Source organism: Hydra viridissima, unplaced genomic scaffold, assembly GCF_058129835.1.
Source record: "Hydra viridissima isolate aposymbiotic clone 2 unplaced genomic scaffold, HvirCarnegie_v1 scaffold_5, whole genome shotgun sequence".
In the NCBI taxonomy this organism is placed as follows: domain Eukaryota; kingdom Metazoa; phylum Cnidaria; class Hydrozoa; order Anthoathecata; family Hydridae; genus Hydra; species Hydra viridissima.
Window position 1 is genome coordinate 19,592,126 of NW_028324304.1, and position 17,016 is coordinate 19,609,141.

Genomic DNA, 17,016 nt, shown 5'->3' on the forward strand with positions numbered 1-17,016 from the left:
TAGGACGGCCACTTCTTCTCCTTGCCTGCCGACACCATGCTCTGGAGCGTCATATTACTCACTTCTGTAAGATGTACCCAAGTAGTAAATCTACAGGACCAGATAATCAGCTGTTCAAAAAAATCAAGTCAGCCTGGAATGATTTAGAGAAAGATATACTGCCCCTAAAGAGGATTGAAACTCCACCTGAAACCTGGATAAACCAACAGCAACAGGAATCTGAACAGTTCTACAGAGATTTAATTAACAATAAGACATACAAGGAGGTAAAATGAACCATTCATTCTAGTACATTAATTTTCTGTTAACTATTTTTGCATGTATTTTAATGTTTAAAAACAAAAATTAATAAAATGCAGGATTGGAAATCAAGAAAAGATTACCAGGGGTTAGTTGAGCTCTCTTTGATGATTGTTGCTAAGGAGGAGAGGTTCAGGTTTTATATGCCTGGACCTGTACACCATGCCAGGTTCATGGCTAAAGCCTTGTACTATCTGAAAATGTACCTTCTACTTGATCACATTCCTGGTCTAACTAAAGAGAACAAAGAGGAAATATCTGATATGGCGATGTTTGTCAGTATATTTTATGCTAAATGGTTCCTTAGAGCTGAGTTGCCAGCTGCTTCTCCATATCAGGTAAAAATAATAAAGGTTTAGAATAAAAATAAAAATAAAAACATGTAAACTATAATGATAGAATATTGCTTATTTATGTTAAATTTTCTATAGGATATAAAAGCCCTCTCGGAAATGAAGAGGTTTATTGAAATAAATCTTCTTGGATCTACTGAAGTAGTCCGATTAATGTCAAAGCATGACTGCTACTTAAGTCCAGTTCTAGTTGTGTTTGCTTTAACTGATAAGAATTACCCTGATAGAGACAAGTTAGCTCAGAAACTCTATAATACTCATTTGGACAGACCCAATGTCTTCAAACTGGAGCGTAAGAAGGCTCTTCACTCACTAGACTACTCCCAAGATCAGCCTCCATCCCTAGCATCTCTTGTTACTGAGCAATCTTGGCTAATCTTTAATAAGATTGGCCATGGGATGGGGGAAGTGCAGTGGCTTAAAACCCCTTCACAGTTCTGGGAGCTGAATGATTTTTATCTAGAGTTTGAGACTACCATCAAATTTCTAGATGTAGTCAATGATTCTTCTGAGAGAGGTATCAAGTTGGTTTAGAAGCTTATTGTGAAATCCAATAAGGAGGAAAAGAGGCAAAATATGTTCTTGTTTAACCATGTCTACAAGAGAAGTAAACAAGGATCCAAGAAGAACGATCTTGCAGCAAATGCTACTTCCAGCATTATTTGACTTTTTAGTCAACAAAACTGTACCATGATCAACGAAAAAATAGATTTTTTAAAAATATTTTCTCAAATTTATATATAAAATGCAATATTGTGGTATGATATTTAAAACTTTTGATGGTTTAACTGTAAAAAATGATAAAAATGTCATCATAAGAAAATGATTGAAATTACAAAAGAAAATGATTGAAAAAGCAAAATATTCGGTTTTCCTAAATTTTTCAGGTTCATTCAGAATTTTTACATAAAAAATTTTATTAAGAGTGCATTTTTATTTGTTTCTATTACTCATTCTGAGTTTACTGATGATTTTTTTTTTTTCCCCCATTGTTTTAGGGTGGCCCACGGGCGTTGAAATTTCTGAAAAATCGATAAAAATCATCAAAATTAAAAAGTTTAGGGCCCGTGGGCCACCCTTGAACATAAACTTAAAAAAAAAAAAAAAAAATTTTATATATAAAACCAATATCTGGGCACCTTATAAGCTTCCACTCTAGTTGAAATTTTACAATGACCTATTTTTGAACCACCCTAGTATGTATGCATGTATGTGTATATATATAATTTTCTTTCCCTTCAGACAAAAAAATGTCCAACATCTTTTCAACTTTGGATTCTATTGGCTCGTCTTGAAGAAAAGCAAGGTTTTTATTATTAATCTATGAGCAAAACACATAAAATATGTAGAAAAAAAAAAATGAAGTAAAAAATTTTGTGGTACAACTTTTTTTTTTTTTAGGTAACATTACTAAAGCACGTTCTGTTCTGGAGCAAGCGAGGCATCGGAATCCTCACGTTGAGCTATTGTGGTACTTTTTATTTTCTCTTTGTTAACATAAATCGTTTACATGGTGAGAATTGTTATCGATGATTATAGTTTAAGTTTGTTCAGCATTTAAAGTCTTTTTTTACTACTTTTTCACATAGGCTTGAATCCGTTCGCATTGAAATACGTGGCGGCAATAAAGATTTTGCTAAATCTTTGATGGCCAAAGGTTGGTTTTAAAAGAAGTTCATTTTTCTGCGATTTTTCTTCGCTCTACATTCTTTTTTTTATCTAGAATTTGTTGGAATAAAAATTAATGTTTGCATAAAAGAAATATGCATAAACTGTCCATATTTTGCATGAAATATGCATAAACATTGAGTCAAACTAGGAATATCAGGATGATAAAGTATTCGGTATATGAAAAAACATTCTCAGCACATTTTTAGGCGCCTATTATTTTTTTTCCAATTAATTAGTATTTAGTAAAAAGATGAGCGTGACAAAAATAGAACGTCAAAATATTATGAAGGTTCTTTTCTGATCGAAATCCAGAAGCCTCGAAGTCAGAAATTGTTTTATATTTTTGTGGATCTGGGATTCAAACGAAGAACAGTTTACAGTTTCAAGTCTAAAAAAGATTTGATAATAAAATTGCCTTTGAGAGATTAACAGGATCAGATCGAAAATCCTCAGCTACGAAACATTTTATTAGACGAATAAAAAGGAATGACATAGATCCTTCCATTTTTACAGGTCCAATGCGTCGGGTTTCTATAAATGTTCGTAAAACTTCAAAATATGGTCCAGACATACTTATTAAGTATTATGTAATAAACAAAATAATTGAATAGAAATTTTATTATATGAAATTTAACTTAAAATTTGATTTTTTTATGCATGCGTTAACTTGAAAGTAAAATGTGCGTTTTAGCTTTGCAAGACTGTCCAAGTTCGGGCCAACTATGGGCAGAAGCAATCTTTATGGAAACAAGGCCTCAACGAAAAACAAAAAGTGTTGATGCCCTGAAGAGATGTGAACATGACCCTCACGTTCTCTTAGCTGTATCAAAGTAAGTGCAAATTGATTTTCTTTTATCGCAACCATTTTTTATGTCTTCTTAATCTCCCGAAGGATATTCTTTGTCACTCTCCATTCCCTATTGTATGCTCTGGGCTCCATTCTCTTTTTCGAATACTTTGCTCTGGACCTCACACTATAAAATACCAAAGTATTTTACAATAGATTGTTTTGGAGCGAACGCAAACTCAACAAAGCACGTGAGTGGTTTAATCGGACTGTTAAAATAGATCCAGACTTCGGTGATGCTTGGGCATACTTTTATAAGTTTGAATTAGCTCATGGAACTGAGGTATAGCAACTAATATTTTTCTTAACGTTTTAAGCTTACTATAGTTTAAGTATAGTTAGATATTTTTTATGAATTTACGTAGTTTTTATTAGAGTTTCTTAAAACCTATTTTTAAATTCAAAAAGTTGTTTTTAAAACTATGTCTGCGCTTTATTTATAAACCAAAAAATTTCTTCATGCAGGCGAATCAAAAATCTATAATGGAACGTTGTGTGAAGTCTGAACCACGCCATGGTGAAATGTGGAACCAAGTTGCAAAAGGCACTAAAAATTGGCGTAAAAAGACAGACGAAATTTTACCGATTGTTGCAAGGACTTTAAAGCCTGTTGAAAATATTTGACAGTTTTAAATTAGTTAAAGCTTCTGATATGATGGATGAACCTGGTTGCTAATAAATTGTTATTTTGCAGAAACACGAAAATGAAGCGCTTTTCTAAATGTTTAAATAACAATAGAATTATTTTAGGAAGAGAAAGCTTTTGGATTGGCTGCAATTTTGATGGACAGAGACAATTTTGATGGATATACAAAATATTGCGTAGAATTTCTCCCATCCGCAGTATGAAAAATAAAATGGGTAAAACGATTCCCTTCCGAAAAGTTTTTCTCATCTGCTCGTCTTTCTTGTTTAAAGAATTCGATTACAAGAACAAGAAGTTTGAAAAGTTTTGTTTTGTTTTGTTTTGTTTTTTATTGTTTTAAGTTCTCACTATCAACTTAAAACGTCAAATTGTTGCGTCGGCTAAAACATTCTGAGACCCGGCTTGAGATATGAATTAATGCCGGCTCGTATCAAGATTTCTATATGCTAACGTCACGTGATGAGAAAACATATTCGGCACCTTCTTTCAGAACAGAGGTGCCGAATATGAACAGAATTTTCTAAAACTTTCATGATAAAAAAAAAATAATTTAATGGTTTAAAAATTTATGTTGAATACAAAAAAGATCATTTTAAATGTCCAAAATATATCCTTAAAAAGAACAAAGGAAAAACGATTTCTGAACTTGTGGAAAATTGTGTATTGAAAGAAAAAGGTAAGTTCCCTCGATTTTAAAAATTCAAAAAAAATAAAAAATCATCCTCAACTAAATATGATGAACTTTATGTAAGAAAAATTTTGATTGGTGCTTCGGTGGTTACAATGACAATTTTTGGGCTTAAGAAACTTTGTCTAAAAAGTCTCAAAATAGAATGCCTTCAACCTCCTCCTCCCCCTCCCCCTCCCCACGTCTTCCGTTCATGTATTGACATGGTTCAAACTTAACAGTACAAATTTGTTGTAAATATCGTTCAGCAGGCAAATCACATGAAAGAAGTTCTGAAGCGAAATTCTGAAAAAAAATAAAGTTTCAACATAAAAGAAATTTTTTAACTGGAAGAATAAAAATTCGACTTTAAAAAAAAATCTTTTCTTTTGAGCTTTAAAACTTGGTTGTCTCCTCCTTTAAGCTTTGAAATAAAAAACAAATTAATGTTTAAATAGTTCGAATATATAAAATACTCTCTGCGCTTGAAAAAAAAACAACGCGATTACATTTATAAATAAAGCATAACGAAATAAATGATAAACGAAGAACACATCAAGTCGAGGTAAAAGGTGTTTATGGGTTTTTTTAATCGCTAAACTTGTTTTCAAATTTTAACTCGAAAAATAAGTGTTTTTTTTTCAATCGTTTGTTTATTGTGAACTTGTTCTGGTTTCTGTTTCTGCATCGTTAACCGTGTTTTACAAAAAATTGAAAATTTGATTAAAATATCAGAGATTTTAACATGAGGAGATTGGGTAGAAAATGTTTTTTGAAAATCTTTTAACAATTACTTCTCAAAGAAAATGTTTATAGTTTGTTGAGTGTCTTTTTCTGATGCAGCTTAACCAGCTATTTAAGGACTATTTTGAAAATACAAAAATATTTATGAGAAACGTTTTATGAAAATGCAATAAAAAGAAAAAAGGGAAGGGGGGTTGCTTTGTTTTTGTTGTCTTTTTTGTTTAAATTTGAAAACGAGAAAACATTTCACAATAAAAAAAGAAGCATAAAATGGTTTCAATATCGTTTCAAAAAACTTTCAATATGGAGGGTTGGAGTTCTTTTTTTTGCTTTTTTAAACCAAAGATTTTTTTATGGAGGCTACGAAGGCGTGATCAAGATTTATTTGGTCAATCTTAAAGTCGCTTGTAAGTTTAAAGTCACTAGTGTGTTTAAACCACTAAGTTATTTCTTCACTTATTGATTTACCAATTTCTACAAATAACTGGTTTTACAGTCGCAATCTGTGAAGTCAAAATGAAGTCAAAAAAATAATCCTATGATGGTTTTTCATTTTTTTCTTGAACAAAATAATCAAAACATTTCCAAGAAGAAGACTGCAAAAATAGTTTAAAAATAACTTTAAAAGTCCACAAAAACAATTTTTAGATCCACAACTGTCTGTGTTAAACAGCTTAAGATGATCACAAACCATTACACCCGGAAGATGATCACAAGCCATCACACCTGAAGTCCAAACGCTTGTGAAAGTTTAACAGCCCATAAAATTCAAAATTTCGAAAATTAGTTTGTTGAATCCAGAGAAGAAGCAGAGAATCAAATTTATGAAGACAATCCCTAGTTCAAAATATGCAAAAGATCAAAAAAAGTTTAGGCACCAGACCAGAAAACTACATCATTGTCAGTGATTATGAGATTTATAAGTATCTGTACTTAGAAGAGCGTGTCAAGAAGCGTCTAGTTTCAATTATAATAAAAAACAAGGTCATGACATATTCTAAGGAAATTTGGCGAACTTGCATTATGCACAAATTATGTACGATTATCTATATAAAAAAATGATCTAAGAGAGAAATGTACAAGCTATAAAATCAAATTTTTCTAGGCGACATACAAGAGAAACATTAAACATCTGAACAAGACATGTGCTACAATTTGTCTAAAGTAAACCTAATCAACATGGGGCCCTCCTATTAACCGTCATCAGGATGCTAACCCGGACGAGGGCATGCCTACTCCGTCCAGGGTCTCCTCAATGCGGAGTAGACATGCATCCATAAGGCAATTAACTGGAGGACGGTAAACTACAATACATTTGTTGAAAGTAGCCGAGAAAAGTGGGGCCAACCTGTTAACTTCAAGCGTAGATTGCACTATGGTGATAAATACCTGATGTTAGATGTAAATCTATTAACTTTTTTCTATTCTTTGGATTGCAAAAAAAAATTAACCTAATTCTAATTTTATTCATCTTTGAACAACGCCAAGTTAAAACTGCGATCACACTTGATTACTTTTCTCCTTCTCATTTTAGTTAAAAATGCTTCAATGAAATGAATAATTTTGCAATAATAAACGTTCATAAAATTAAGAACGAGAAGAAAATAAATATTTATGCTCAAACAACTCAAAACGAAACTTTGTAAAATTGCCAACTTAGAAATGACCAGCGAAGTAAATTACTAAAAACCTGCTAAGTAAATTAGGGAATGCGAAAAATTTACGTAAGTAAATTAATTCAATAACCCCAAGAGAGAATTTTTGTAATATTGTAAGAATTATGTTATTGTAAGAATTATCTTATAAAAATAAAAAATATTATAAACAGCTAAGATAAAAATATATTTAAGCCTTAATAGGCTTTTTATTGCATTTGAGAATTCTTCAGAAAATCTGAAAAAAGTTTGCTGTTATTATCGTCACTTTCGCGAAAGGAAAATTTTTTCCTTCCATAAAAACGAAGAAAAAAGTTGGAATTTTTAAGAAAAAGTACACGAAAGAGAAAAAAACTGAAATAAATGTACTTCTCATGCTCAAGGTATAAAATGTTCAAAATGAGTGCAGCTTCCTTTTTTTTTTTTTATTAGAAAACTGAAAGATCGCCTCAATGATCTTTTGCAAAGATCGGTTATTAAGAAGAGCGTTTTTTGAGAACTTGGATTTTTATAATTGAGGGTTTCCTCTTTGTACCTGTTTTCGCATAAAGATTTATTTACCAAAGTATTTATGTAATATTTATGTAATATTTATGTAGCATTTTAAAATTTTAAATTGTTTTAGTTTTTTTTCTTTACTTTTTATTTTCTTTTATTTAAAAAATTTTCTTAAAACTTTTTTAAGTGATTTGTGAGATGAGATGGTATGAGATGAGATGAGCCTGACTCAGGAATTTTCAATCAATGTTAAAGAATGTACAACCTCTTCTAGCAGTCCTCAGAAGGTGAAAGACAACTACAAGCAATCTTTTAATGACGTCTACGACGAGTTTTCTCGGTTTTTAAACGACGACCTCATAAATGATGAAAATATTGCCGATAACGTTTTACATAAAGCAAATAAAATCGAAGCTTTAATCTGTGATGAGTTGAAGGAGCGTGAAGAAGATGAAGGAATTTTCGTCGAAAAGATGATTGCTTCCAAAACTGCTGAGAAGCAGTTTATGAACTTTAAAAACTTAGGCAAACGTTTCTCGTGTACTAGTGAAGAAGCAGAAGATGGCGATAGTGGTTTTCGTGATATCACAGAAGAGGATTCGGATTCTGAAAACCTGAATAAAGTTTTTGATGCCGAGGATGACGACACATGTGTTAAAAACATTGTAAGTGATTTTTCAGATGACGATGAAGACACATTAACATTTAAAATGCCAGTTTCCGCTCAGGAATCTGACTCTGTAGATGCATTTAATACAAAGGAGTGCAAAACCAGACGCAATGAAACGATGAGTATGAACCTACTGCGCTCTACGATTAGTGAGTTGGAGCGCGCACTTTACGATAGTAACTGCTTACTTGCAAAACGTGACGAAGAAATAAATGATTTGCGTGCTCAAAACACTCGCTTAAGTTGTAAACTGCGCGAAGAATTAAAGAATCACATGCAATTAAAGAGAGATGATGAAGTGTTAATTAAAGAAAAGGACCAAGAAATCAATCGATTAAAGAGCGAGATTTCTTTAATTCTTCTTGAATCAAAAGATGTTAATAAAACAAACAATAGCAAAAAATTTAATGAGACAAACGAAAGTTGTCTTGTGTCAGCGAATTGTTCAAAAACCGATGATCTTGAGAATAGTTTGCTTCACAGTCCTCCGTGTAAAAACTCTTCAAATCCAGAAGATTCTTTTGTAAACCGTCGATCGGTTGGGGGGGAAAAACATTTTTCCTCAAAATGTAAAAATGTAAATCAAAGTTTGACGTGCACAAATGAAAAATTATGTCTTAAAGAGAAGTCAAAGGTTTTTCCAGAGAAAACCTGTAAAATAGAACGTCAAGCCCACTCGCGCATGAAATTTATGCGAGACGCTTTTTTCTACTATATGATTGGTTTTCATGCTGATGAACAAATGAATGCGATTCTTGCGATTTTAGACTACGGAGATAAACAAAGAGACGTAGTGTTGGAGGCGCACAAAATGAAGAAGCTTGGAAAAAAGTTGAACGCAACGAACGTTTCTAGTAGATATTTGACCTTTGTTCAAGAAGAAGGCGCATAGAAAACTCGTGCATGTAAGAAAACGCGCACACAATGATGGATTTTTTTTCATTTTTAAAATATCCCTAATAAAAGAAGAAACAGCTTGTGCCGATGGAAAATAATTTTATTTCTTGTAAATGTTGTAAGATATTTCAACTGATGACTAAACTTTTATATGATAGTTCAACTGATGACTAAACTTTTTTATGATATTTCAACTAATAACTACATTTTACTTATCTAAGCAGCTATTGAAGAGAAATTTTTTCATTATGAATAATTACAACTATAATCGTTAACGAATTAGTTAAAAAAAACTTCATTTGAGCCGTAAAAAAACTCATACCATAAAAATACCTGACTATTGATCGGCTTGAAAACAAAATCTTCATTACATAATTTTAGTTAGCAAAAATTATAACTTGAACAGCAAAGAAATGATTCTCTCACCAGCTGAAACCTCTCGAGCTGTTTACTTTAAAGCTACATAAATATATGGGAAAGGAGGGGGAGAGACAGTTCTCACAAACGACGTAGCGGCAGGAGTTCTTATAATTGTTAATGCCTAGTTACGTTTTATTCTGAAAATCACCAGTAAATAAAACAAATAAAAATACAACACAAATAAAAATATAATTCCATATAACAATATTTCAACACAAAATTTATGCATAATCACGTTTCTAAGCACGTTTTTCTCTTTTGCATCAACGTATTTTAAAATAGAAACTGTAATTACAGATGCGAATAAAATTCGGTGCAAATTATATATGCATTTCTAAATGAACGCTGATGTAATTAACAAACCATGACCTTTTTCTTTATAGGCTTCCGGTTGCTTTAGCTACAGGGGTTGCACAAAATAATGAACACAACTTCAAAAACAAACAAATTTACTCTAATTAAAGGTAGGACCTCGCCTATAACAGTTATAGACGAAGGAGAGTTGGTTCTGTGTGGAACTGAAAGTTATGAGTGTTTTTATATATATCAATGGACTGCTCTGAGAATTCTCTGAGGAACCTCTGAGGATTTTTTAAAAAAGGGTCTAAAATAAAAACTCGATCCTCTACCCAACTTTAGCAGGAGAAGAAGGAAGTTAGTACCACCAAGTTCATTGGTATTCATGTTTTGCTTTTTTTTTTTGTTGATCCTGGAACCATCCTTCATGAAAATCATCTCCCACTTTGTTGCTTTGTTTACTTAAACCATTTTTTTTTTTGTGTCTATCAAAGTCTTAATAAAAAATATATTAACAGTGACTAAAGTGATAATCGTTAGCAGTTTTCTGTTTTTCTAAAAAATGATCAAAACTGAATTAATTAATAAAATAGTTGTTCTTTTTTTGTAACTTGTTGGCTTGTGAAGAAAATAGAACGAAAGTCAGTTTAAAACTTTGTGAGGCTCTTTTTTTTTTACTCAATATTCTCGGTATATTTTTTAAATGCACTATGTTAAATTGGCAACAAACTATTGCCAAGACAACCAGTTTGCTCAACTAATTAACTACTCGTAAAGGTGGAACTTTAAAAAAAAAATGTCAACAATTTAAAATAAACATGGCTCCTTTTTGATTGCGTTACACATTTATACAATGTTCTAAATTAACGTCTTTCATAAATACTTTTATAATTACTTTCATAATTACAACTACGCTTTTGTTTTGTTTTTTTAAAGTTCATTCACACTTTAGCGAATGAACCTAGACAAAAGAAATTTTCAACATAAGTTTATAATTTTCACTCATTCAAATGAACTACTCATTAAATGATGAAGAAGGCAGCCGAAACATAAAGTGGACCATGAAAGATAAAAACAGTCACACAATTATAATTTAAATTTGTTTTCGCAAAAACAAGAAACTCATTAAAATTTACATTAATAAAATAGAAATGGTTCAATTGTTTCGCATCGTATTGTAGCGGTTTTTACTGACGACTCGTTGAGCGTTAATTAAATGAAAACTGGCTAAATCTGTTCAGAGAACCATGAATCAGAGGTCGAAATCAAAACACTAAACAATCATGTTAAATAAAAATCATTGTAATTGCTGGGAATAACACCTGGAATAAAAAAAATCGCACAGAAAAAAGATTGAGAAGTCCGAAATTTCAAAAGAGTGAGAAGTGAATTTTCGGGTATGAATTCTAAGAGAAAGAGAGAGTGAATTTTAGATTTGAATTAATATATATATATATATATATATATATATATATATATATATATATATATATATATATATATATATATATATATATATATATATATATATATATATATATATATATATATATATATATTAAGGTGGGTCGAAATGTAAAAAATATTAAGTTGGAGATCCTGTACATGTCTAAAAAGTTGCTTTTTGATGTACTCGTTTGAAAAAACCTCACTTTTTATTTTATGGACAGTGTCTACTAGTAACCAGACTAGTCTATGGATAGACTTATAACACAGACATAGACAATTCTGTATGTTGTAATGGACACAACAAATGTTTAATTTTTTGTCCTTGTTGTGTCTATCAAATTTTTGATGGTGTCCTAAGATTGCTCAGCTAAAAAATAATTTTCACTTCATAAGTCTACAAAGCATAATTTTTTGTCTATTTGGTGTCTATGATTTTGTCTAAATTTACTTGATTTCATAAAACCAGAAATATTGATTTTTGCCAATAAAATCTAAATTACCCAAAAAATCCCTTAGAAACAAAAAAGAAAATATACGATACATTATGTTTGAATTTTATTTCATGGTAAAAATGACTTTTATGGTGACAAATTTAAAGTGGTGACAAATTTTAGGACGGAATATGACAATAATGTTTACACAAATAGTTGATTTTCCAAAATTTAGATCCAATCATAGTCAGATTCACAGTCTGAGGATAGAATGTTAAGAAAAATCCCAAACTGGAGAGGGCATTTTAAAAATAAATTTTCACGCACATTCACTGAGAATTGAAAAACAACTGAACTGAGTAATTAAAGAACTTCAATTGAGCACAAAATAGTCCATTTTGAGGTTTTTAAATAGACATTAACTTTTTAATCAACAGCACACGCTGGACAAAAAATTAAAAAATGAACTTCTGTTAGAAAAATTGTATTTTTAATTTTGTGCTCGTTTTCAGTTTTTGAAACGATGCTGCAGTGAAAATTTAATTACTCGTTATAAGTCCAAATTATATATGAAATAGATCTTCTATACCTCATTAAAAAAATCGAGATTGTTCATTTAGTGTCCGTTTTTAAAATGATTGTCTAGAAAGACAAATATTTTTTATAGACAATTCATTTTTGATAGTTGTAATTAAAATTGTTGCAATTAGTGCTTTGTCGAAGTCTATTTTTGTCCTTTTATAATAAGGCCATTAGAGATTGTCTGGTTGCTAGTGTCTACAGGTCCCAACTCTGACTAGAAAGACTACATAAATACCTAATGTTAGTGTAATGTATTGCAATGTATTACAAATTAAAAATAATGTAAACTGTAACGAATCAATGTTAAACAGCAACAATACAAAGTTGTTTAACCTAACTGTTAATAAAATCTTTCTTGCTGTCTATTTTTGGTATCTCTAATCTGGATTTCTTACTCTGTAACACCATGCCATGACGGGACTTTCTCCCATAAACTTTACAGCTCGCAGCGCTAACGTCTTTAATTGTTCTCTCTACTGCCTGTGAATGACATGGAACATCGGGCAGTAGTATTGGATGTGTGTAAGTAAGTTGATCATTTGAAAGGTGTGATAGCATCGGAGGAGATGTAACATTACTCTGGTCCCAGTCAATCATGTTAATGAACGATGTCGCAGCCAAATTTAATGTTATATCCTTCTTATCAAAGACGCGAACCGGTATGTTACTATTAGTCTGCTTCTCTCTTGCTCTTATTATTTGTTCTACTGAAAAACGACGGACTTCCATATCACTATCACTAACTGCAGCTAACAGAATGTTTTCAGCATGTGCAAAGTAGCAGTTATTTTCGAGAACAGGACGAACCACAGCCTGATCTAATGCATCAAGTTCCTGAAACAACTGAACTAAGTAAAAGAAGTTGTTAGCACCATTTTGGCAAGAAGAATTTGATTTGATTTTGAACCAAGAGGGTCCGTAAAAGTTCAAAATGAAATGCGTTACTCTTCTGAGAGGTTCAGATGCCACCTCTCTAGACATGTAGAGACGCAAAATCCTGTTCGCTTTCGTCAACCACCGAGCATGACTTATATTTCCAGGTAAACTCTTCTCGAGGAAATCAATGTCTGTAGAAGCCTGACGTCCACGCTGTACTGCTAGACATGCTTTCAAAAAGTACAGTTGGTCTGTGCTAAGATCCTTCTTGACAGCTTCATCACAATCAGTAATGGGCAAATAATTAACGACAGGCAATTCATTCGGATCATATTCTAGAGCTGAGCTAATTGTACCTGTCGATGTGGAAGGTCCTGTAGTTCGAGCAAAATCCACGCCTGCCAAAAACCTTCTAAATGGCAGCTCGTTACAGTATAGAAGGCATACCAACCACTGTAATGGTCTACCTAAGTTCTCCTCCAATTTTCTTATGATTCCGTTGCTTTTACCTGTATTATTATTTGTGCCATCACACACAACACCTTGAATGCTTTCTACGGAGTTTGTCTCTATAATAACTGACATTAACTCCTTTGTTATATCAGCAGCTTTACTACTTTCAGGAACTACATGATCGATGTATATGTTTCCTGGATACGAGACAATACTATAGTGTTCTTCTTTTTTACTTCTTCTACAACCAAAACTCTCAACTAATGTAGCGTCTTGTTTTCCATCAAAGCCTATACAGCAAAATTCCTTATTGCTCTGCATATGTTCTTCAACCAGAGTATCTCTCCAGAAATTCCTTTGTCGACGTAGCTTTGAAGGATCAAGAATTGTTGCTGAAGACAACATACTGAGGTCTTTTAAAACAGCATTAACAATAAGACATGTATCTCTGTTGCTAATTTTGCATCGATCAACTGCTTTACATAATTCCTTGTACTTGTTTCTGTTCTGCACTGATACTGTCTCTTCCTCTGATGTATAATTACTTTCAGATGTGTTACGCTCATCCTCATCAATATCTTCCTCAGTTTCATTTTCAAAATCTTTGGACTGTGCTTCATCACACACTAATTTCATAAACTTGCGTTTTTGTCTCTTTTCCAGTGTTGCTGTCGTTTCTTTGTCTACTCCACCAATTATCATATTTCTAACAGTTTTCTGGTCAACCCAGAAATCCCACTCTATCAATGGAATTTTATTTGGCAGTGGGCACGTGCATAAGTTCCTATCTCTAATGCCCGAATCAAAGCATTTGCAGGTACAAATGTCAAATAACTGCTGAAAAGAATTCAACTTTTCAGTGAACGTGTCTGATGTTCTTTTTGCATCTGAATATTTTTCAAGTGTATGTACTTTATCCATAAGTCTTCTAACCCTAATGATTGTGCTATTCACTTCTATTGTGGGAATACTTGCTTTTGAATAAATACATTTCACTCTGTCTGCTAAAATTGAATATCTTTCTTGCAAGCTAATTTCTAATACTGTTTTCTGATTATAATAGAACGCCTTAATAACGTCTTCATATGATGGGATTTGATTTTCAGGAAGATCAACTAACTGTCCAAACAATGGATGTTTAGTTGCACTTCGTGTACACATAAATATGGATATTTAATATATTTGTCTAAAATAATAAAAAAAACTACAACAAGTTATGGTTACAATAAATAAAAGCTGTTAAAACAATTTTTCATAAGAATTTAGTCAATAAATATTCCAATATTTATACAGACTATAATATGTTTAGCCCTCTCATAAATAGGCCTACATGTTAAACGAAGTGATCTTTCTACAGTCTAAACTATAGCCTACTGTAGTATACATCTATATTAGCCTACTTGAATTTTACTATAGATCTATTATTGCAAAGAAGAAAATAAAATTACAAAATAATATATTAGATATTTTGCTTGTTTCTAAAAAATCCAGCACATGGTTTGTTGCTAATGTTGGTGACGTCACATGTAAATAACGTTATAAAATTTATTCCATTTCTTTTTTAGCACTTGTAGTTAGGTGCTAAACCATTTGCCAACGCATTTTAGTCCATGATTTATAGTTGGTACGTATTTAGACTGTACCAAGGAAATGGTTAAAATACATCAAATAAGGTAAGGCTTTAATCAAAAGTTGGGACCCCTAAACGTTTCATAAAAAATCTTTAAATATTATTTTCATACTGTACTGATGCCAAGACAACTTTTTATTCATGTACAGGAAAGATAAAAAAATTCGACCCACCCTAATATATATATATATATATATATATATATATGTTAAAATTGATCTTAAAAATAAAAAAGATTAGTTACCCAAAACTAATTTATATTTACATTAGAATCGAAATATATATTATAATCGAATATATATTATATGTTAAACATATATAGAGATTAGAATTGAAGAAATTTTTATTTATAACTCGAATTGAAATGTGTTTACTGATGTTTTTAGAAAGCAGAAAATGTAGAAACAATTAAAGTTGATCAATCCGCAATGCGTAGAGTTGTAAAGGCTGCTCCAATCTAAAAATCAATAAATAAAGTTTTTGTCTAACATTGATTCTCGATGATTCTCTAAATGATTGTCGTTGATTTCTCTCGGTTTGTTAAAATTATTTATTACATTATGTAAAAAATTTGATTTGGTAATGAGGGGGTTTGGTGCCGTAAAAAACGAATTGAAATGGTTGATTACTTTTGTGATGACATTATTATTACTTTTTAATAATATTACTACTTTGTTTCAATAATAATTTTGATTATAAATATATCAAAAGCACATGGTACCTTGTGTTGTTTGATCGAGACATTGTCCTCATTGGACCTCCAAATGGGACACTATCAATTAAATCCTAAAAGGGGTAACTTCCATAATTTCCCATTTGATTCTCTTAATTTTGTTGCTTTTGCTCGAAAAAAATATTACGATTGATATTTGTTTTAGTCATCGTTAAGATACTGATTTTTTTAACTTCATTTTAGTAATTTAAAACAAAATTCTTTCTCAAAAACTGTTTTACGATCAAAAACGTTGACTTTTTTGTTCTGACCTGCGATTGACCCGTCAAACGGTGAACTTTTGCTGGGATTTTTTAGTTTTCAGCATTTAACTTAAAAACTTTTTAGAAGAAGTTTTCATCGTGGGCTCCAATGAAGAAGCCATTTATGTAGTTGCATAACTGCATGATAACGCTTTAAATATTCTGTTATTGAAGGTAACTTTTTTATCGAATATCATCAGTTAGAGTATTGTTAAATTTAGCACTAAAACAAAATGACGCGCTATCCACATCAAAATGATGCGCAATCCGCATCAGGAATAAAAAACACCTTACTAATAACAACAGACTTTAGTTCAAGTCTGAGATTAAAATCATGAGATCAAGTCTGAGATTAAAATTATTCAAATCATGAGATTAAACAGTAAAGTTAACCTTTAGGGCGAGATTAACAGCAGAGAATTTTTATCAGCACTTATGGACACTCCCGCATTTGAAAAAAAAATACACAGCAACAAGAATTTTTCAACACAATTTTTATCAATACAAGAACCTGTAAAACTAGCCATAAAAAACAAATCCAAAAATATGCAGAAAATCCGCTCAAATGTGACGGAAACTTTTAAAGCAAAAAAATATTGGAACGGGAAATTGCTTTGTTGTCACTCTAAAAGTTGAATAGCTTTTTTTGATCTGCGATAATAAAAGTTTGACACGACAATAACAAGTGACAAGGTAGTGGTATAAATACGCATTTTAAAGGATGCAATCTTACCCAGCAAACTATCGCAAAGTGAGAAAAAAGCACAAAAGTTTTAACCGAAAACTTTTAACTTTAACTGTAATATTTTAGGTTCGTCAATTAATCCGAAAAAATTCCGATGTTTGCGCGATAAAATATCGGTAGAAGAGGCTGGATCCCAGAGTTACCAAACAGTTGTGTTGGTTGCCAGTTGTTTTATCTTAAATGGACAAATTTTTTTTTTAAAGTGTTGCC

General features: G+C 31.5%; 2 protein-coding genes across 6 annotated transcripts in view; both read left to right on the top strand.

Moving 5' to 3' along the window:
- Positions 1–17,016, top strand: part of LOC145188719 (pre-mRNA-processing factor 6-like) — a 104,378-nt gene that overhangs the window by 53,233 nt on the left and 34,129 nt on the right. For 2 of the 3 annotated variants that reach the window (XM_090088678.1, XM_090088679.1), the window contains exons 23-28: positions 1,896–1,959; positions 2,055–2,124; positions 2,243–2,310; positions 3,016–3,154; positions 3,328–3,454; positions 3,637–4,120. The exons of the other annotated variant lie outside the window; for it this stretch is intronic. In XM_090088678.1, the coding sequence (XP_089944804.1) occupies positions 1,896–1,959; positions 2,055–2,124; positions 2,243–2,310; positions 3,016–3,154; positions 3,328–3,454; positions 3,637–3,795 (627 nt within the window). In that variant the 3' untranslated portion in view covers positions 3,796–4,120. Of the gene's footprint in view, positions 1–1,895; positions 1,960–2,054; positions 2,125–2,242; positions 2,311–3,015; positions 3,155–3,327; positions 3,455–3,636; positions 4,121–17,016 lie in introns of those variants that run through there. 3 annotated transcript variants of the gene reach the window in all.
- On the top strand, positions 4,983–9,123 carry LOC145188718 (uncharacterized). Of its 3 annotated transcripts, XM_090088693.1 has the most exons (3): positions 5,113–6,629; positions 7,316–7,448; positions 7,569–9,123. In XM_090088693.1, the coding sequence occupies exon 3, from the start codon at positions 7,600–7,602 to the stop codon at positions 8,941–8,943; it is 1,344 nt and encodes a 447-aa protein (XP_089944819.1). In that variant the 5' UTR covers positions 5,113–6,629; positions 7,316–7,448; positions 7,569–7,599; the 3' UTR covers positions 8,944–9,123. The 3 variants fall into 3 exon arrangements, with proteins under 3 accessions (XP_089944820.1, XP_089944819.1, XP_079921318.2); XM_090088694.1 differs by lacking the exons at positions 5,113–6,629; positions 7,316–7,448 and adding an exon at positions 4,983–5,049; XM_080065192.2 differs by lacking the exon at positions 5,113–6,629 and having other exon boundaries at positions 7,316–7,456.

Bases quoted from the DNA above. Each gene is read 5' to 3' on its own strand.
- LOC145188718 (XM_090088694.1), top strand. From the start codon at position 7,600: ATGAGCCTGACTCAGGAATTTTCAATCAATGTTAAAGAATGTACAACC.